Source organism: Ctenopharyngodon idella, chromosome 22 (assembly GCF_019924925.1).
Source record: "Ctenopharyngodon idella isolate HZGC_01 chromosome 22, HZGC01, whole genome shotgun sequence".
NCBI lineage: Eukaryota > Metazoa > Chordata > Actinopteri > Cypriniformes > Xenocyprididae > Ctenopharyngodon > Ctenopharyngodon idella.
Window position 1 is genome coordinate 5,205,009 of NC_067241.1, and position 22,010 is coordinate 5,227,018.

At 35.5% G+C, this 22,010-nt stretch overlaps 1 protein-coding gene across 3 annotated transcripts; it reads right to left on the reverse strand.

Annotated features, from left to right (window-relative positions):
* Nucleotides 1–208: 208 nt before the first annotated feature.
* Nucleotides 209–12,713, reverse strand: klhl21 (kelch-like family member 21). 3 transcript variants are annotated; one of them, XM_051880865.1, is made up of 6 exons: nucleotides 12,545–12,713; nucleotides 7,847–9,420; nucleotides 6,644–7,733; nucleotides 4,119–4,524; nucleotides 3,928–4,000; nucleotides 209–1,784 (listed from the first exon to the last, which is right to left on the reverse strand). In XM_051880865.1, the coding sequence occupies exons 3-6, from the start codon at nucleotides 7,668–7,670 to the stop codon at nucleotides 1,449–1,451; spliced, it is 1,842 nt and encodes a 613-aa protein (XP_051736825.1). In that variant the 5' UTR covers nucleotides 7,671–7,733; nucleotides 7,847–9,420; nucleotides 12,545–12,713; the 3' UTR covers nucleotides 209–1,448. The 3 variants fall into 3 exon arrangements, with proteins under 3 accessions (XP_051736825.1, XP_051736824.1, XP_051736826.1); XM_051880864.1 differs by lacking the exon at nucleotides 7,847–9,420 and having other exon boundaries at nucleotides 12,545–12,712; XM_051880866.1 differs by lacking the exons at nucleotides 7,847–9,420; nucleotides 12,545–12,713 and adding an exon at nucleotides 12,420–12,510.
* Nucleotides 12,714–22,010: the final 9,297 nt, after the last annotated feature.

Here is a 22,010-nt window from a genome sequence, read left to right on the forward strand (position 1 = left end):
ATATTCATTGCGATTAAGCTGAAGTCTCTTTCTGCGTCCTTATATGATACTGTCTTCCACTGATTGATTCCAGAGAGCAGGATATACTAATCCCAACTTCATGGAAAATAAGATGTGTCTAACACAAAGGGTTGTACAGAACATTTGAATGATAAAAATGTATGCCAGACAACTTGTTACACACATACATTCTTGAAAAGAGCAAAAGTAACAGTGCTTAAGTCATTTATTGGTTGACCACACATACAAACATTACACAAATCATCTCCTTGTCCATATTGTACAAATAATTTTGGCCACAAAACAAACCAAACATTCTGTAAGAAAAATAAAATAAATGTCAAGTACCGCTTAAGTGTGTTGTAAATAATTAGTTTCATAAGTACTGGTATTGTCAAACACATACTTTTACTCAAGAGATACAATAATGAGATACTGAATTACTACTTCCAGTTATTAGTACAGCATCCTAATACAATTTGACAAAAAAATACAATACCTTCATTGATTCTTCATGTTTTCTTCATCGTCACAGACAGCTTAAAAAACACAAGCTGTTTCTCATAAACTGTAACATTCCTTTCTCTAAAATAAACAATGACTAGATAATCATAAACTTAATTTAATATTAAAATATGAGTTAAAAAAGCAAGTCTAATACAAATTCACAAAAAATGTGACCAATGCATGCATGCTAGATTGTCTGACACATGTAGTTCTAGTAAGATGAACATAAAAAAAAGGGTTTTCTGGGGCCCAGATATTAAGTTTATCTGTCAAACTAAATTATGTTTTTGGGAAGTCTTGGATTCTCCAAAATATTTCATTTTGACTCTTCTCTGCTTATATAAAAAACTATTTGTTTTCCACATTGCAGAATACTATGCTATATTATGCTATAAACATCCATCTACAATCTAAGTGATCCAAACGTTAACCTTTTGGAATGCTTGGGGGTCTCAAAATGATTTTTGAAAAGAGCAAATATACTTCTCATTAGGTAATTATATGTTATGTAATATTATTATATTAATATTATATTATATGATATTATATATTATATGGGTTTGGACTTGAAGTTGCAATGTTGTGGATTACTTTAGAAGGTCCATGCTGAGTTATAAAATAAATTAAAAAAGAAAAATTAGTGTAACCTTCATGCAATTTCCAAGGCATGGATTGCTTGAAATTTGCCAAACATGATAGGCACTATTTCATGAGTCACTTCACTCAAGTCTCTGTTCAAGGTAAACACAGCCAGCATTAGAAATGCATGCAACAATTAAAGCTTTAGTAACACTGGGTTACTGGGAGAAATAACACAAACATTGATAGTCCGTTCACCAGCTCCCTTTACTGCCCAGTTGAGGTGAACATGTGATAAAGTGCAAAACACTTAGTAGCGATGTCACAATGAATGACCTTCAGTCTCATTTTTCGAAAAGTTCTCAATGCACTTGATTGACTTCTTGGTTGAGGTTCTGATTGACATTGTTATTGTGGTTGTGAAGTGCCTGGTTGCGGTGGTGTCTGTGGAGGTGGATGGCGTTGGCCTCAGGTATGTCAAATGGTTCGAAGGTGCTTGGAACAAGGGGCATGAACTGTCGGAATATGCTAACACTTCCATGCCAGAAAGTGGGCTGAGGGAGCCGGCCAGCTGGGGCCCACGATCGAGTAGAGGGGTCGTAGACCTCAACCACGTCGGATAGCTCAAAGGTGTTGTCATAGCCACCGGACACAAAGAGTCGACCACCCAAAGCTGCTACACTGCCTCCAACATGTACCTGTGTAGTGCGAGATGTTGTGAGCTTTTCACTTATCTGTGTGAAATTTTGTCTTATTAAATTATTCAAAAATACAATTAAAATGCAAGTCTCACATACAATGACTTGAATACACTTATGATAATGTTTTATGAATTGAAATGAATTTATATATATATATATATATATATATATATATATATTTTTTTTTTATTATTATTTCTTAGAAAAAAAATAATGAATACAAAACTTTATTCATTTTAATTTGTTAATAAAACCATTTTACTGCACAGCCCCTAAGGGGACATGGTGATGGAAAAAAATATAAGAGGACAAAAAAAATTATATTTCAGTGCATAGTTAATATTTTTAGATATAGTTCATATTATGAAATTAATATTGAATATTGAAATAAATATTGAAATATGTCCCAATATTTCATAGTATTGTTTTCCTCGAGAAACTTTGCGTTCTCTCGCAAAACTATTGTGTTCCCCCTAGAAACTTTGCGCTTGCTCACAAAAGCACTGATATATACTCTTTGATGACTGGTTAAGGTCAGTAAGTCTCTTAAAGGGGTCCTTGATTATGATTTCACTTTTTTAACTTTAGTTAGTGTGTAATGTTGCTGTTTGAGCATAAACAACATCTGCAAAGTTACATCTGCAAAGTTCAAGGGAGATATTTTCTTTTACAGAAATCGCTTTTTAAGGACTACAACAAACGGCTGGTAGGGACTATAACAAGCTTCTTCCCGGGCTGGTGACATTACAAACACCAAAATTTACATAAACCCTGCCCCCACGCAAAAAAAAAGCTGAACACCGTTACTGACAATCGTCATTTTGGCTGCGTGAGATTCTCCAGCTTTGTTGTTGTTGAGCAACTGAAGTGTGAGCTGGAAAGAGGGCCGAGAGCAGCAGCTCATTTGCATTTAAAGGGACACACACAAAAACTGTGTTTTTGAGCCTATTCGACTATGCTGCAGGATGTTAATTTTATGATTTTATACCCAGTCATTTGTTAAAGCAGACCTTTGACTGCCTATCACTTAGTTTAGCACATCTGATCAACAAAAGTTTATCTACTGGAATATGTCCACTAGAGTTTAAACATGCTGTGGTGACACCTCGACTAAAGCGACCAAATTTAGCTCAGGATGAAATGCAGAATTATAGACCAATCTCTCAACTGTGCTTTGCCTCAAAAATCTTGGAAAAAGTTGTATTGCAACAATTACTTTCATTTATAAGCGAAAAATCTATAGGAGAATTTGAGGTTTCAATCAAAGTTCAAAGCAGCCCACAGCACTGAGACGGCATTATTGAAAGTGTTAAGTGATATCTTCCTGGCCTTAGACAAAGGAGATGATGTTGTTTTGGTGTTACTCGACCTGAGTGCAGCTTTTGACATGATCGATCATAACATCCTCATCTCCCATCTTGAACATTCAGTAGGGCTAAATGGTACAGTCCTATTTGAGCGACAGATGTTTTTCACTTAACTATAATAATAAAATCTCAGATAAAAAAAACATCTTCCTTGGGGGGTTCCGCAAGGCTCTATCCTTTCTCCTATACTTTTTTCTTTATATTTGCTCCCTTTGGGTAGCATTTTTAGAAAGTATGGAGTATCATTTCATTTTTATGCCGACGACACGCAAATGTATTTACCACTTAGACATTCCACAAATTCAGTGAGGTATTTTGAGCTGAAACTTCACAGACACATAGGGACATAATAGGTCCTCTTTAAAATATCAGACAATTTGACCTTTTTATAACAAGGTCAGTTCAGGTTGTAAATTGTGGTGCTACTCCACAAAAGCTTTCAATTAATAATTCATGATATTTGTAAAAATGCACTCTTTATCATGGAAACTCTTAATATGTCATTGACCCATGTACAGAATATGTAAAGGTGCAGTCACATTAGCAAAATTACATGTGAAAAAAGGTCCATTGTCCACTCTCAGTAGTGACACAGTGACCAATTTGAACACGATGCGAAATCTGCATGGAAAAATCTTTTGCATTTACATGAAATTCCAATTCACATTGATTACTGTTTCTGTAAATGACTCAATTTTGACCGTGAAAATTTGAAGAACAGCGGTAAATGTGACCACACCTTAATGGAATGAAGCAAGGTAAAATTTACATACTTGTGTCATGGGACTAATCTTGTCCCATTCGTGTTTCTGTGGGTTGTAGACATCAACTTCTGCCGAATCATCCCTGAAACACAACCGTTATGAGAAACATGGAAAAGTTCATTTTCTGCATTGTTCATTTTTCTGCACACCACAAGGAACTGGACTTTTTAAAATTGTGGGGAAAAAAGTGACCACCTCACCTTACAAAGTAGATCATGCCATTTAGAGTCACCGATTTGGGGGCAAAGGACCACGGAGGCAGTTCTCCACTGCTGATTAGTGACCAGCGGTTGCTTTCAGCATCGTAGCACTGAATTGCCATTGTGTCTTCTCCGGTTAAGGATCCAATGGCGTAGAGCCGTCCCCTACATGCTGTGGTAGAACAGTTATCCATGGGATGCGGCATGGGCGGAAGGGCCTCCCAGCAGTCCAGGGTATGGTCATAGCGCTCTGTGCTGTCAGAGGCTACCACGTAGAGTTGACCCTTCAGGACGCAGGAGCTGTGGTACTCTCTAGCTTTCAGCATGGGAGAGACCTCAGTCCACTCATTCACACTGGAGTTGTATCGCCAAACGCAATCATAGAGACGTGATCCATCCGAGCCACCTGTCACAAATGAATCAGGTTTGAGTGCTTAAACAGATACGCAATACCAACAAGCCAAAAACAGAATAGGCGTTCTTTCCTATCATTTATCAACCTTATTTTTTAAACCTGCCTACACTAATAGACTTTTTAGATTATGTGTCCCTCTTCAGAGTAGTTTTCTATAAATAGGGATGACTGAATTTGGTATTAAAAATGATAGTTAAAAAAAAACACCGTAAAAGAATGCCATTCTGTTCTGTTAACTGCTCTCACATGTGCATTCTTCCACCAATGTGCTTTCCTGCATTACTTTTTGAGCCAAAACAATGCTACTAAATCTACAATGCAAAACATTGTAGTAGGGCTTTTCACACTTGAAATAGTTAACCCTGGGTCATTATAAACCCAGAGTAAATGGAATCCTGGGTTATCTTGATTCATGTTTCACACTGCTCATAATTTAGCCTATAATAATAACAATTAATCCTGGGAATTCATACGCTGCCGTTTCACCCTGTCAGTGTCACTAATTGGACAAATATACTTATGTAAGGACTTTAGCATTGCGCATCCTCATATTATATATTGCCGACTTTGCCAACTTTACTATCAAGTTTATCCTGAATGGACTTTTCGGTGCTAACCCTAGGTAAAAAGTGATGCTAACCCCGCTTCTAAATTACAAGTGTGAAACGTTCCTTTACCCAGGGTTAAAAACGGTGTTTACAATGAGGTTAAAGGGTTAGTTCACCCAAAAATGAAAATTCTGTCATTTATTACTCACCCTCATGGCGTTCCACAACCGTAAGACCTTCATTAATCTTCGGAATGGATCTTGAGAGAGGAAATGTCATTGCTGGCTATGTCGGCCTCACTGAGCCATCGGATTTCAACAAAAATATCTTAATTTGTGTTCCGAAGATGAACGAAGGTCTTACGGGTGTGGAACGCCATGAGGGTGAGTAATAAATGACATTATTTTCATTTTTGGGTGAACTAACCCTTTAAGTGCAGCGCGAAAAGCCCTAGTGTGACCAGTGTAGTCCAATTTCGAAAACAAATTACTTTTTCTTCTTAGTGAATCAAAAGCATTCAGCAAGGTTAGTTTAGTCCAACTTCCAAACAGATGACTTTAAGGAGACAGTTCTTTTTAGTGAATCATACATACAGCTTACAACTAAAGGTGCGGTCACATTATATATGATAAAAATTTTGCAGGCAAAAAAAGTCCATTGTCTGTTGTCAAGAGTATAGTGATGTATGAAGCACAGCTCCCGATCATGTGGATTCCTATTGAAATTACTGGATTTCGCCCACAAAAATTTTCTGTATAATGGTAAATGTGGCCACACCTTAACTGTGAGACTTAAATCAGTATAGTTATTGACTGGTTTTTCATATAACATGTAGTTAAAAACACACATTTTGTATTCTGTCAGTAATATTTCATAAAGAAAAAATGATTGAAATGTTACTTTTTTTTTTTTTTTTTAGCATTGTTATTTAATATACAGTTAAGGCTATTATTAGACTGCATAAAAGTCATTAAAATGTTTTGGAAGATTAAAAAAAAAAAATAATAATTATTATTGAAATGACCTCTTCATTTGTAATGGAATTTTAAATCTTTTTACCAAATGTTTATTCCTTAAAAAAAGAATAGTTAATAAAAAGGAACCAGAATTGTTGACCGGATTTGGAACTGGAATTGCTGAATTCCATAGTCAGTGCTCAGTCACCTTTTTAAACACCAATTACACAACAGCAAAGGACACTTAGAATAGAAGCAGCATGTAACCGCCTGAGATGTTTTCTCAATTGAAACATTGTCCGTTCCTGAAGGTAAATGATGCGTCACCTGAAATCACGTTGACCACTGCTGATCTGGCATAACATTTTGTTCTATCACCACACTTTCACATAGCCAAATATAAAGGGCTTTATTTATACATTGGCTGCCATGTTGTAAACAGTTTGGAAAGAAGGACACTCTCATCCTGCTTGGGGATTTGTGCTTTCTTCTATTACCTTAGTATGAAATAATTACGGCACAAATAGATGTTGCTTGTTGAGTATGAGTTTGTCTTTCACAGAAGTCATTTAAGTCCCAAACAGGAAACATCATCATTGTACTAACCTGTCACGTAAATGTCGTTGCCCAGGGCGGCTATACTGTAGCCACCTCCAAGGTGGTCTGGGAATTCTGCTAAGTATCTCCACTGTCCAGTCTGTGGGTTGTAACAATCCACAGTAACAAGCTCATCACACTCTTGATCACATCCTCCCACCACCACCAGAATTTCGGCCAGGCCGGTGGACGGACGAGGGCGCATTCGATGACCAGGTCGGTCATGGCGGTCGTATTCGTAGGACTGAAAGCTGCGTGCCTCACTGACTAACCTCAAACAAGCAGGTGACAAGTAGACCAGTGGATCGCTCTCCACGTGGGCCAGAAGGTAGAAACGGCGAACAAACGGCAGTCGTACTTGCTGCAACAACTCAGGCCAGTAATGCAACCGGTGCTGCAAGTCGGCTTTGACCCAGCGTACGGCAATCTGGTATGCTGTTTCTTCCTTATCCACACACAGTCCGTCATCAGACACAAACTCCAATAGTCGCTTCCACGACAGTCGCTCAAAGTCCATGCTCTTCGCCAGCTCCACAATGTTCTTCAGCACAAAACGGCGGGCGCTAACCGCCAAATCACGGCAGGCATAAGCCTCTGCAAAGTCCTGGATCTCCAAGCAGTTGGAAACATCAAGTCTCTGCTCCAGGAACGCGCAACACGCTTCTTTGACAGAAGGGAACTGAAAGAGGTCTGCAGTCTTGAGCAGAAGGTCCACGTTGTCATGTGTGACGGTCACACGACCAGTGTAGCAAAAGTCCACCAGGAGGCCCAATAGTTCAGCAGATACTTCGTGTAGCACCACACGGTCCATGACACTCTCTCTAAGAGTACCGGCAAACATAGCACGGAAGTATGTGCTGGCAGCTGCTAGCACAGTTCGATGGCAGTGAAACTCCTTGCCTTCAGCACACAATGTGACATCGAAGAACTTGCGTTCTGCGCGGAGCTCGTGGATGCCTCGGAGCAAGTTGATGGCGTGGGCCGCGTCAAAGAAGGGCAGCATAGAGGGCTGCGTTTGTAAAACTGGTTTCTCCATAACAGTTCCTTTTAGCTTACTGTATTTCTCTTGTTGTATGTCTAGTCAGAACGATGGACTCATCTTTAAACAGAAAAACAGAAGTTTTATTAGTTGTTTGTAGTAATAGTTTTTCAGTCGACTAACTAAAACAAGTCCTAAAAAAGAGAAAAGCCCAAATTGAAGTTTCAGCCTACCTGTGTATCTTCTCAAAGTGTTTAAATTTGTGAAAGGAAAGGGACACCGTAGCTTCTAGAATGAAATCTCATGTGGTTATGACGAATGTGTGCAACCGTTGGTCTTAAGAAAGAGTGCTCATCGTGTCCGGTCTATAAATACACTAGCAGTGTCCATTTTCACAGGATGGGAGGGGGTCTACGCACACCATTTAGCTTCTTTTACTGGAGGTTACAGAAACTTCTCCACTCTGAGTTACTTCTCAGACAGCAACAAAGCTAAAGAAGGTTTAAAGGGGTAGTTCAGCCAAAAATAAAACAGTGTCATCATTTACTCAACCTCATTTATTCCAACCATGTATTATTTCTTTCTTCTTGAGAATGTCAGAGCTGCTCCTTTCCATACAAGGAATGTGAATAGAAAAAAAGAACAAAAAATGCACCATAAAGTACCACAGAAATACTTGTGCACTATATTCAAAGTCTTCTGAAGCTAATTGTGAGCTTTGTGTGAGAAACAAAGCTGTTGTCCACTGGCGGATGATGCGGTTATGTTGTCTGCTGCTTTAAATGCTTGAGCTTGTTAAAGTCAAGTGGATTCTCTGTCAATGTTTTTATCATTCATCAGCTGGAATAAATTGTTCTGAAAGTGATTCCAATGATATTGTTCCTTGGTGTTGTTATTGTTATAGCTGTTTGGTGTGGTCCTGACTATTCTCATATGATTATTAAAACTTTTATAGTTACAGTTATCGGCCTTGGTATGTATGGGCATTAATGGCTCACATTTGCTATCATATAATTTCAGAAGACATGGAATATAATATTTTATTGTTACTTTTATGTTTTTTAAGCTTGTCAGTGTCAATCACCAATCACTTGTGTGGAAAAAGAGCAGCTCAGACATTCTGCTTAACATCTACTGTTGTGTTTCACATAAGAAAATAATGTGAACGACATGAGGGTGAATAAATAGTGTATTTTTGGGTAAACTACCCCTTTAAAAGTAAGATTTCTAAATTTTACAATATACTGCACACAAGATACTTTTAAATGAAAGACTGTTTCTTCTGTATATTCTGTTTATATAATTCTCAACAAGAGTCACAAGGCAGGCAGCTAAAGAAAGGTTTTTTTCAATGGCAGTGCGAGTTTAAAATAAAATGGCATTTCCATCTCCAGGATCAGGTATCAAAACAGAGTGGCAAAAACAAATGACTCCTTTAAGGCACAAAACAACCATAGCTTTTACTGAAGAGCCATGTGACATGCAGAGATTTACCTATGCAGCAGACAGCTCTGAAGTTTTATGAAGGTTGACTCATCAAAGGACGAGAGCGGGAGGGAGAGAGAGAGAGAGGGGCCCCAAAGGGTCAACAAACTGCAGAGAAATAGACCTGCTCTGTACAGCAAAGCTCTACAGATTTCAGTGAGACCTACATTATGCATAGCAGGGCTGAGGAGATATAATGCATTCACTTTCTACTGGGCTCCCGAGAGACTGGGTATTTTTGGAATTTATTAGATGCCAATATATATTCTCCATAATGCAGTGCCTCAGTTCTGAGTTTGTATCTGTTAGTGAAATGAATTACCTGAAAGAAAATGTACACATTTAACTGCAAATTTTATATACATTTATATTAAAAAAATTAAATAATATATAAAAATGAAAATGTGCATCTCTCTCTCTCTCTCTCTCTCTCTCTTTTTATTAAACTTTTTATTCAGGAAGGACGCATTAAATTGATTAAAAGAGAAAGTAAAGACTTTTACATTGGTACAAAAAATGTATTATTTAAAAAAATGTTCTTTTGAATTCTAAAAAAAAAAAATGAATCATGATTTCCATAAAAATATAAAGCAGCTGTTTTCAAAATTGATAATAATATGAATGATAATATGTCTCCTGAGCATATTAGAATGATTTCTGAAAGATCATGTGACACTGAAGACTGAAGAAATGACTGCTGAAAATTCAGCTCTACCATCAAAGGAATAAATTACATTTTAAAATATATTAAAATAGACAAAAGCTACTGTTTTTACTGTATTTTTGGTCAAATAAATGCAGCCTTGGTGAAAATAAGAGACTTCTTTTAAAAAATATAAACTTAATTGTTTTCCAGCCCTACACTGTTGACCAGGAGTGTAATCCAAATGATTTACCAAATCCTTGCAAACTTGCAACAAAAGAAAAACAAAATGGTTGGAAATCACCATACATAATTTTAATGTTTTAATTTCTAGCAATAATTGCTTTTCAAACCCAAATTTGATTCTTGACAATGACCGACTGTATAATGCTCTAATAACAAAGCAGCACAGTTCTGTGTAAGCGAGCACTTGTTTTTAAAAGGTCATGGTTTATGAAGCAACCATCATGTTCCTCTCAGACCTGTTGAGTATTACGCAACTCGAATACCACGGTGCTTACTAGTAGTCTGTTTACCAGTCAGTCCGAGAATAGCATGGCTGACAGTGACCAACACTTTGCTTCTCCTGACTTCCTGTCTTGTCATTTCAATAAAGTGTGATGACTCATGATCTATAGTTAAGAGACATGACCATTGATAGGAAACATCACTCTGTGACATAGCATGAGCTGCCATATCAACAGCAGGACTTTCTAAAAACATACAGATTACTCAACAACTTATCACAATTTTTTTTAATCTAAGCATAACAAAATCATTATTGAATATTTATTATATATATAGGCTAGTAGTCGAGTGAACTTCAGATTTGTCCTTTTGCTGGATCCTTTAGATAGATATCTTCTTTGTACAATTTCAGAATAGCAAACCCCTTTATGAACCCCTCAGGGCCCCTCTTCCATCTGCACAGCCATTGTACACCCTGTATGTGCAGTCTAATGTTGCACCTGGCTGAGAAATGCCCATCATAACACAACTGCCATGGCTCTGCATTCCATCAGCACGATCCCAAAGTAGCTGAGCAATGAGCATGTTTGGGCCTCAGGACATCCACAATCGGGCTCAGCTTCACTCTGTATAGCCAATCAGACCAGTCCTCAATCCATCACATTTATGTTGAAACCCTTGTAAATATTTATACACACACACACACACATATATACAGTATACACATACACTGCCCGGCCAAAAAAAAAAAAAAAAGTTGCAGTTTGGATTTAAATAGGCAAATGCTTAAGAGTCAATGATTGGATCATTATTGCAGTGATTATTATGATTCTAGCAAGTATATGTTTGGCAACGGTTCTTCTAACCCTAATTGATGGATTGTGTAGCTTTTCTTTTTTTAAACAACCATGTAGGAAGACGTATCATGGCCATATTCCAGGATGACAATGATTCTTTAGAAGGTTCATCAGGCTCAAATTGTGAAAGAATGGTTGGAAGGGAGCATGAAGAATTATTTTCACACAAATTCATTCAGTCTTTGGGATGTGCTGGAGTAGACTTTACAGAGTGCTCACCTCTTGCATTGTCAATACAAGATCTTGACCAAAATTGATGCACCTCTTGAAGGAAATAAATGTTGTGATGTTATTTCCATCAAGAGGTTTACACACACTACTGGTCAAAAGTTTAGAATAATTATGTTTTGGTTTGTTTGTTTGTTTTTTTGCTAACCAAGGCTGCATTTATTTGATCAAAATATATTTAAAAACAGTAATGTTGTGACATATCATTACAATTTAAAATAACTACTTTGTCATTGTAATATATTTAAAAATGTAACTTAATTTTGTAATGGCATAGCTGAATTTTCAGCAGCCATTTTTCCAATCTTTAGTGTCACTTGATCCTTCAGAAATCATTCTAATACTGATTTGCTACTCAAGAAACATTTATTATCATTAATGATTTCTTGTTATTATGAATAGTTTTTTTTTGCTGCTTAATATTTTTGTAAAAACAACAACACACCATTCAAAACTTTTTCAACACTGATAATAATAAGAACTATTATTAATAACTGAGCATCAAATCAGCATATTAGAATGAATTCTGAAAGATCATGTGACACTGAAGACTGGAGTAATGCTGAAAATTCAGCTTTGCCATTACAGGAATAAATTAAATTTTGAAATATATGAAAATAGAAAACAGTTATTTTAAATTATAATAATATTTAACAATATTTAACAATAAGACTTCTTTCAAAAACATTTAAAAAACAAAAACAAAAACGTTTGACTGGTAGGCTAATGCATACATATTGAAACTGGATATAAATATATATATAGATGTAACAATATAAGAGATGTTTGGCTCTACAAGTTAGGAAGGTCAATCTAATCCACAGCACTGCATATAAAAGTAAGTATGTTTACAAATTTATGGATTATAAGATTATTAATAACGTCTAAACCATGTATTTTGGGATTAAAGATATTTTTTAAAGTTTCATCAGACATTTTTGCAATAGCCTACAGCCAGTAGACCTTCAAAATACAGCCTATTTTAAGATTTGACCTGATGGTTATGTCATACATTGCTCCTCTTCATAACTACATATCAAAGAGGCTTCACGTAACAACAGAAACGTTTCTAATATAATTTTCAATCCAGTAAAATCCAGCGTCATGATAAATACAGAAACATACGTGAAATCGGTTTCCGACACAATAACCGTCTGCTGTCTGTCTGCTTCGGTTGAGAAAAACAACACGAGACGCGTCACATTTTCACCTTCATACACACAGGCTGTTTCTGACGCATTTCTACTCACCGAATCCAGCTGTTAACGAGTTCGTTTGCTTTTCGCCTCGGACAGTTTGACAGATTGGTACAATTTGTGCTATATCTCTATGTATCGTTTAACTTTGCTAGTTGTGTCCGTTTTTCCTTCGCTCATGTCAGCGTCATGACTCCGCATCATAAGAGATGCTCATTGGACACTAGTGCACCAGTTACACGGTGACGTGATCTCAAGTTTGACTGTCCAAACTGTTGAACTGACGCGCACATGGACGCTCATACATTACTTCATCAATACATTCTCTGTTCACTTTCTGCGCGAGACCGGTATGTTTGAACAGACTCACTAAAAGAGAGTTAGTTTTTGCATAGAATAAAGTGCCAAACATTGAAGGCCGGAGTTAGTTGTCACGTAGTTGTTAGTTGTATATGCTTGCTTTCTCTAGCAGTGGTGATCTCAGTATCCAAATAAATCTACAAATACAATCTTTTTTTGTAATAGTTTTTAGGTAAACAAGTGAAAGGAACATATTAGTGGAATATATTAAGGAATAAGTCAAGTAAATATATATTTTTAATTTATTTCAGATATCCCCACATGAAAAAATACTATAGTAATTTATAGTAAATACTATAGTGTTTTTGAACCATACTATAGTAAAGTAGTTGAATTAATTTGTTATGGTAATCCTATAGTTGCTGTGGTGGTAATATAACAACTATCGTAATATAAACAAATTACTTTACCCAATACTGAACTAAGTTTTCTACAACTTATAGGGTATATTATACAATACACTAGAGTTTAGTGTAGTAAAAACTAAAGTATACTACAGTATTTATTACAGTTTATCAGTATAGTTAATACTACAGTATGCTGTAGCATTCATTAACAAAGTGTGGTAAATACTCTAATATATAAAATATACTACAATTTACTATAGTATGGTTCAAAAACACTATAGTATTTACTATAAATTACTATAGTATTTTTTAATTTACAATAATTCACCCTGCTGTATTACAAAGATAGATTTTTAATTAATTAGCGTTATTGATATCTATTGCATATATGTTGTGGAAGATGATATAAGAGTTTTTGTTGTTGTTGAAAATATCCGTCAATATGTGGGTTTCTGTCCTGTGTGACAACATGCCCCACTATGTTTTTTTTAAAACTGGGCGATAATGGTGTAAATATTTTTTTAGACTTCTAAATTTTATAAATAACAGCACAATATTTGCTGCAATATAAAGAGTGAGAACTAGTCTTGTCCCTCCATAGCTATGTATTTACACACAAAACTATACTTCAAATCTTTAATCAGATTGAACAGTTTTGCTCTTTACTGTTTGTTGTTTGTTTGTTGTTCGTTTTTTCTTGACTTCAAAGCAAAGGGATTATTTTATGCTTTCCTGATTTTGATTTAAGATCCTGACCCCCCTGGTGCTGTAAGATAATCTTACTGCCAAGACTAAGTCTTTGCATGCATAATCAGAGATGATTGTTTGATTGAATGAATGGTTACATGGAAAAATAGAACGCTTGTCTTTTTGATAAGAGCATTTCAGATAGGATTTTTAACACCATGATTAAGAAAAGCTAAGATGAAGTTTCTCAGCTTTTTCAATCATGTTGTATTCTAAATCTGGACTTAGTGTGTGTACTTACAGATTTGAAATATGAAATGAAATATGATATGTGACAAATTAAATTAAATGAGATGCACTGAGCAAGTCTAATCCTAAAGCAGTTTCATGCCAGAAATGCAATTACTGTGCATTTAATCAAGTTAGTCAGTATTCAGCATGAACGTCCTATTCATTATTTTAATATTTTATTATTAGTGTTGGGGGTAACAGATTACAAGTTACGTAATCAGATTACTTTTTTCAAGTAACGAGTAAAGTAACGCATAACTTTTAAATGTACTTTGTTTTCCCCATTTGTTGACTGGATCTCTCTCCTGTCCCCATATTGAGAGAAATCGTGAGTAGTGCAGAGGTTTTGTGTGCGCTGTGTGAACATGATGGTTATTATAGTTCTAGACTAAATATGAGTTTGCATTTACTGATCTCACTTACACAAAAACAGATTCAGTAGGCCTATTCCTCAAAATGAATAAAAACAGTGAAATGCAAACTATTAAGCAAACCTGCGATAATTAAAATGTTAAATAATACAAACATTATGTATTTAATCTCACTTTAATTATGTCTTTGCTGTTGACCTTCGATGATTCAATTCAACCATACTAATAAGCAAAAATGATTTAAATGAGTTAAAGGGTTAGTTCACCCAAAAATGAAAATAATGTAATTTATTACTCACCCTCATGCTGTTCCACACCCGTAAGACCTTCGTTAATCTTCGGAACGCAAATTGAGATATTTTTGTTGAAATCCGATGGCTCAGTGAGGCCTGCACAGCCAACAATGACATTTCCTCTCTCAAGATCCATTAATATACTAAAAACATATTTAAATCAGTTCATGTGAGTACAGTCGTTCAATAATAATATTATAAAGCGACGAGAATATTTTTTTTTCCGATTTCAAAACACTGCTTCATGAAGCTTCGGAGCGTTATGAATGTTTTGTGTCGAATCAGCGGTTCGGAGCACCAAAGTCACATGATTTCAGCAGTTTGGCTGAATCCGATCCGAATCATGATTCGATACAAACGATTCATAATGCTCTGAAGCTTCCTGAAGCAGTGTTTTGAAATCGGCCATCACTATATAAGTTGTTATTTTGTGTTTTGGCGCACCAAAAATATTCTCATCGCTTTATAATATTAATATTGAACCATTGAATCTTAATTTGTGTTCCGAAGATGAACGAAGGTCTTACGGGTGTGGAACGGCATGAGGGTGAGTAATAAATTACATTATTTTCATTTTTGGGTGAACTAACCCTTTAAACTTTGAGTTAAACACATTTGTGCTTCTTTTTTCTTTTTCTTTTTTATTGCTGAAGTAAGAGTGTTGTACTTTCTTCTCCTGCCTGATATCACTTTTGATGTGAAAGGGCCTTGACATTTACCAAAAATAGCACTTTTTTGTTATTAAAAAACAAACAATCCACGTGAGAAAAAGTAATGCATTACTTTCAATAAAAAGTAACTAAGCAACACAATTAGTTACTTTTTAGTAAATAATGCAATATTGTATTACTTTTAAAAGTAACTTTCCCCAACGCTGTTTACTATTGTATTCATTAGAACAAACCTTCAGATTACTTATTACATTCAAATTATTATTTTAAAAACAAGTGGTCTAACATGGACCTGAACTTTAAGGAAAATCATCAGCTTTCACTGGCCCAGAAAATGCTGACACTCCCTTCTGAGAGAAACCGATTTGACTCAGGCCTCATGCTGCTGCTTTCATTGATTAGCCATGACATTGATTGCATTTTAACACGCTCACAATTGATGTGGTGAAAAAACTGCCACATAACTTTGATGTATTCATCCTTGAGAAGATATTTGCTTTTAAGCCAGTCTTGCAGTGCAGTAATGCTATAGCTAAGGAGGAATGGACTGAAATTCACCCTGCTCAGACCTCATGATAATTTCTCAGAGCCCTTGTGGGTTAGCGTCTGTCCATCTGGAGTGACTGTACTGGAACATACTACTCACTAGATGGAGCTATTTCACATATTGTATGTATTGTTCTTTAGTTAAGAAATGTTATTTAATTTGTACTATTGTACTAAGTGATGCTAATATTTACATTAAATAGTATTATATATATTTATATAGTTCTTTTTTATTATGTCAAATCAAGCAATATTAATTTACTGCACATCTGGATCTAGCAAAAATCCAGTCACTGCATTCTATGCATAACTGCTTGCGTCTCCGCATAAATCCAGTGTCTATTATATTCTCATTTCCACATTTCTTGGCAATGTTTAGCCTGGATTTACAGCTTTGCTTTAGAGATACTCTATAGCAGGTTTGCACATTATTCATAAAAATGAATTAAAATCTCCACACCATAAGGTTTGGTATTAGTCATTTTTATAGTTGGATGATGTAGATGTAATGCTAGATTTAGGCAATGAAGTATAATGTTACTGATGATCAACACGAAATCCGTTTTGCTCTATTATCATTCTGCTGAGCAGAGCAGTGGGAAAAAACACCACTGTCAGGCAGTCAGAGCATAAATTATTGATAAAACTGTTAAATCAAAGTGTAGATGGAAATGCCAATAAACACTTCAGCAGACAGAGAGAGCAGAGAGAAGGGGTGATTTCGCACAGTCCTCAGCACACAGAAACAATCGTAACACTACACTCAGAATGTTGTGTGTAAATATACACTTGCCAAAAATAACAATCAGGTTCAGTAAGTAGAAACTAACATCTGTTATTACACGGGTCCTTGGATAATCATGGAATTCAACAGTCTGATATTTCCTAATATTCTCCGCTGTTCATGTCCCACAGACTCGCTCTCTTTCTCTCTCTCATACAAACTTAACTTACGTCTTTGTTTTCAGAGGGCTTTTAGTTTTAATATTACTGTTCATCTTGCTGCTAGGCAAGTACATTGTAACAGACTATTTTCTTAGCAGACACTAAGATAATATACAGGTAATATAGGCTTTTATATGTATTATATATTTATACTTTAAAGATTAAAATTGTTGCAGTGTTATGTTTTTTAATGGAACTTATTTTCCCTTATTTTTTCCCTGATTGTCGTGGTTTATTTTGTGATAATGCAATGATGTCTGTACATTATTAATTGCATATTTGTTAGTATAGCTGTGCTAAAGGCCTGTGGTTGTCATCTCATGCTGAAAGCTAATTTTCACATACTAATGTCAGGATGTGCACTATGATCCAACTGTGTTCGTCTGCCTATCTATGCCTGATGGTAAATCTAGCTGAAGATCCTGTTGAAGGGGTTAATGCATTCTAACCTGAACTCATAAATCTTCAGGGAAACGTTTATCATTAGGTGATGCTCAAGGGTGTTGCTTAGAATTCAAGAGGACTTTCTGAGGACTGTCTTAGCTGTCAGAGCAGAAAAAGAAAAGTGTTGTTGCATTTCTCATCCTTTCTTATTCTATCCCTGAGAGAAAAAAAAATTATATATATATATATATATATATATATATATATATATACACACACACACACACACACACACACACACACACAGAGTATGGTCCAAATGTTTATGTTCAGTGTTACTCATAAAGGAAAGTTATAGCTCCAAATTCTGCAATAAATACCTCAGTAATTATCATGCTGAGATCATGGAAAATCAAACAACAGTACATTTGTTGAAGCTCGTTTATTTTCCTGGTACAAACCATTAGTGGCTAAACTTCTCATTATTCAGACAATTGGCTAATTTGTTCCCAGAGTATGTTAAAGTTTTCCACATTTGCAATTATGCCTCCATTTATCAGTGTTTTATCCTCTTGTTCACACATTATTAGCTATTCTGGCCTAAGGTTTATTCTACTTCAAATAGCAAGAATACCGCTGGCTATTTTAATTTGGAGACTGGTGACCCTATGGAGGCTGGACAGATCATTTCCATGTGGATGTGCTGGCTTGGGGACATGGAGCTAGCTGCTATCCTTCAACTTAAACACTGTGTGTCAGTTAAAAGAAGGTCCAACTGCTTTCATCTTTGGTTGACAGCAAAAATTCAATTCACAGCTGCCCTTCACCTTGAAGCTGAATGTCAATGTGCTTGTTTAGGCTGGTGTTCCGGCATTGTTTTAACTTTGATTTGAAATGGTGTGTGCCCACAATATCAGGTCAGAAATCTTTCTTTCTCTCCTTCACTTTGACAAAGGATCATAAATTTGTCCTGTCTAGTCTCTGACACACTATTATCTTTGCTGTCTTATCACAGATAGACTAGAGCAGGAATAATTGTAGCGCTTTTTGGCTTTCTTTCATGCTCATTCATTCAGAAAAATGTTTGTCTCAACAACCCGGTTCAAGGCTGAAAATAACACAAATTTTTTAATAGTTCAAAATAATCTCATATGTTCTCCAAAGCTGTATTCATTTGATCTAAAATACAGCAAAACAGTAATAATAAAAATAAGTATTATTACAATTTCAAGAACTGTTTCTATTTTAATATACTTTTAAAGGAGTGGTTGATTATGATTTCACTTTTTTAACTTTAGTTAGTGTGTAATGTTGCTGTTTGAGCATAAACAACATCTGCAAAGTTACAACGCTCAAAGTTCAATGCAAAGTGAGATATTTTCTTTTAAAGAATTTTCTGGACTACAACAAATGTCTGGTAGGGACTATGACAAGCTTCTTCCTGGGTTAATGACATCACTAACACTAAAATTTACATAACCCTGCCCCCAGGAACACACAACAAAGGGGGCGAGGCCATGTTGGACTGCTTTAGAGAAGAGGAAGAGTTGTTGTAGTAGAGTGTTGTTACCATGCCGTTATTTTACGCCGGACTCCTTCACAAACGAGGGTCAATTCAACGCTGGATTTGCACAAAAGATTAACATGACGGCACATGCAGTCGATGAGTTGCATTAACTCCCCAGCAACTACATAAATTTATCCATTAACCATTTAGAAACATCCAGTTTCATTCTAAAAGTTGTAACTTCTTCCTGAGTCTCTCCATCAGTGTCTGACTCAATGTAAGGCTGAACAACGTTACTGACAATCATCCTTTTGGCTGCATGAGATTCTCCAGCTTTGTTGTTGTTGAGCAACCGAAGCACGAGCTGTTAAAGCTCCACCCTCTTCTGGAAAGGGCGCCCAGAGCAGCAGCTCATTTGCATTTAAAGGGACACACAAAAATAACGTGTTTTTGCTCACACCCAAATAGGGGCAAATTTGACAAGCAATAAATGATTCATGGGGTATTTTGAGCTGAAACTTTACAGACAGATTCTGGAGACACCAGAGACTTATATTTCATTTTGTGAAAGGGCATTATAGGTCCCCTTTAAATATAATCATGACACAGCTGGCAAAAAATGATCTCTGCTCAATTGCATTTTATTGGTTCTTTTTAAATCTGTTCCTTTTTCCCCTTTTTTGACAGTTTTTGCACTGTCAGTTCTGTTTTTCTCCTAAATTCTAGGTTGAAATACTTGATACTTGACAGGTATCAATTTTCTTTCATAATGAGGGAATTTCTCACAGCATAATACAAATATAAATAAATAAAATGAAAGGTTTTGATTGTATGACTACTTTAATTACATGTAATTTTGATATTTTCAATTGTAGTCTATTTAATTACAGCTAAAAAAGAAGTTTTGTTGACCGAGCATTATTCTTTATGTAACAATTGATCAAACACCTGACAGAAGTATGTTCCACAAACAACTATATTACTTTTATTCAACTGATTTCAAGGATCTGCAGGCAACATTGTGGGTTCAGAGAGTGTTTCAGGTCAATTAGAGAACCAGCTTCCATCAGTGCAGCAGGAGGAAAGTAATGAAGCGCAAAACTCTCGTTTGAGTCATTTTACAGAATTCTGCATAAAAATGGGTTCTACATATTGTCTAGTGTCTGAGATGAATAAATCTCTTGTAATACCAACCTGTAATTAGTCTTTTATCATTAGGCTATTTGGCATTGCCTCTTTAGCTCATTTGGTTGTTGTTTGTCATCAACCCCTGCGAGTCTTAAAATACCACAATGGATTCTCACTGTGGGAACTATTCATCACCTGAATTCAATTATTTTCTTGGTGATTATATGCATTTCTGAGACAGATAACGGGGTTAAAGGAACAGTTGAACATTTACTCAACCTCATGGCATTATAAACCTGTATGACTTTGACTTTCTTCTGTGGAAAACATAAGAAGATATTTTAAGAAAATGTGTTTTCTTTCGTCCACACAATAAAAGTCAAAGATGTCCAATGTTGTCTTTTATTATACATTATGAACAAAAACAGTTGAAATATTCTTAAAAATATATCTTTTTTGTGTTCCATAGAAAGAAATAAAATAATGGCGATGAGTTAATAATTATAAAATTTTCATTTTTCGGCGAACTGTCCCTTTAAGTGCCAATGATAGCTTAAACCCTTTCTAGACACTTGACATGCTAACTTATAGTTTGTGAACTCATGGTAGTCTATATCTTGAAAGTGTTCTTTGTTCTGTTCAGTGAACTAATCAAGTCCACATTTACATTCATTACACACAGATGCCTGAAACCCGTCCTCTGGTACACATGTACTCGATTCGATAAATCTAAATCAGCTGATGTATGGACTTCCTTCGGCTCTCTCTGTCAGCTCCTCTGTAGTTATGGCAGAATAAGAAATAAACATAATTTGCAAGGCTCTTCTGACTCTTAAGTTCTGTCTTTAGTTTTTCAACTGAATTCCCCTGGCGTGTCCCATCATTTGTGAAATGGGATGGAAATAATTTATCTTGTGTTTCAGTCACATTATGACCACTAGCACTTCCCTTCCCTTGCAGAAGAAATGTATTTATTGCACACATTTTCATTTTGTCACAAATGCATTAGGTTGCATTAGGAAAAGGCTGTTTACTCTTGTTCTTTGGTTACATTTATCAGAATCTGTTCTTTTATTTACACAGTAGAGGGAACAATGGCCTCCACAGAGTGCCCAAAACTCAACAGACATTCATCCATCCATTTACCCTTTTCAGACGCAATCAATCATCCTGTCGGCAATCAAAGGAAAGGCCAGCACAGCACTGTACTCATTACTATAGTAAGTGACTCACAGCACTACATCTGTACAAGGTTCAAAAGTAAACTGAAATGTGAAAACTTTAGGTGAGTTAACTTTCAACTGGATCACGTTATTTGATTTCATGATAACTTTTCTATGCAGTAGATGCAAATCCAACTGAAAAGACAGTAGGATTATAAAGGAAATTAAATACTAGAGGAATACTTGAATTTATACCTATTAATCATATGTCTATCCAAATTCAAAATTTTACATTGCATACCTGTGGAAAATGTATTTGTGTTTCTTTGAAGTGCAATTTACTGTTCAAAAGTTTGGGGTCAGTAAGATTTTTTTAATTTTTTTTAAAAGAAATTAGTTTTATATTGTTACAAAAAAATCTATTTCAAATAAAACCATTCTTTTGAATTATGGTTTTCTCAAAAAAAAAAAAAAAAAAAAAATTAAACAGCACAAAAATAGAAAACGGTTATTTTAAATGATTATAATATTTCACAATATCACTGTTTTTACTGCATTTATCATATAAATGGAGCCTTGGTGAACATAAGAGACAGAAACATTTTACCAACATCAAAGCATTTGAACTGTAGCCTATGCTATAAATATGGCTTTGGTCCGTTAAAAGACACAGATGGCAAAACATGAAAAAATTATATTATATTAAACCAAAAAAATAACCATTTTGTCTATGTTCAGTTAAAAAAGAACAATATATTGTTCCAAAATCCAGAGAACTGTGGTGTCATTTTCAAAACAGTTTCTCTTCATGCTAGTAGATATTAAGA

Bases quoted from the DNA above. Each gene is read 5' to 3' on its own strand.
- klhl21 (XM_051880865.1), bottom strand. From the start codon at position 7,670: ATGGAGAAACCAGTTTTACAAACGCAGCCCTCTATGCTGCCCTTCTTT. The intron at 4,525-6,643 runs GTTAGTACAATG...CATTTGTGACAG, and splicing joins CAACGACATTTACGTGACAG to GTGGCTCGGATGGATCACGT. The intron at 1,785-3,927 runs GTATGTAAATTT...CGCACTACACAG, and splicing joins AGATTAGTCCCATGACACAA to GTACATGTTGGAGGCAGTGT.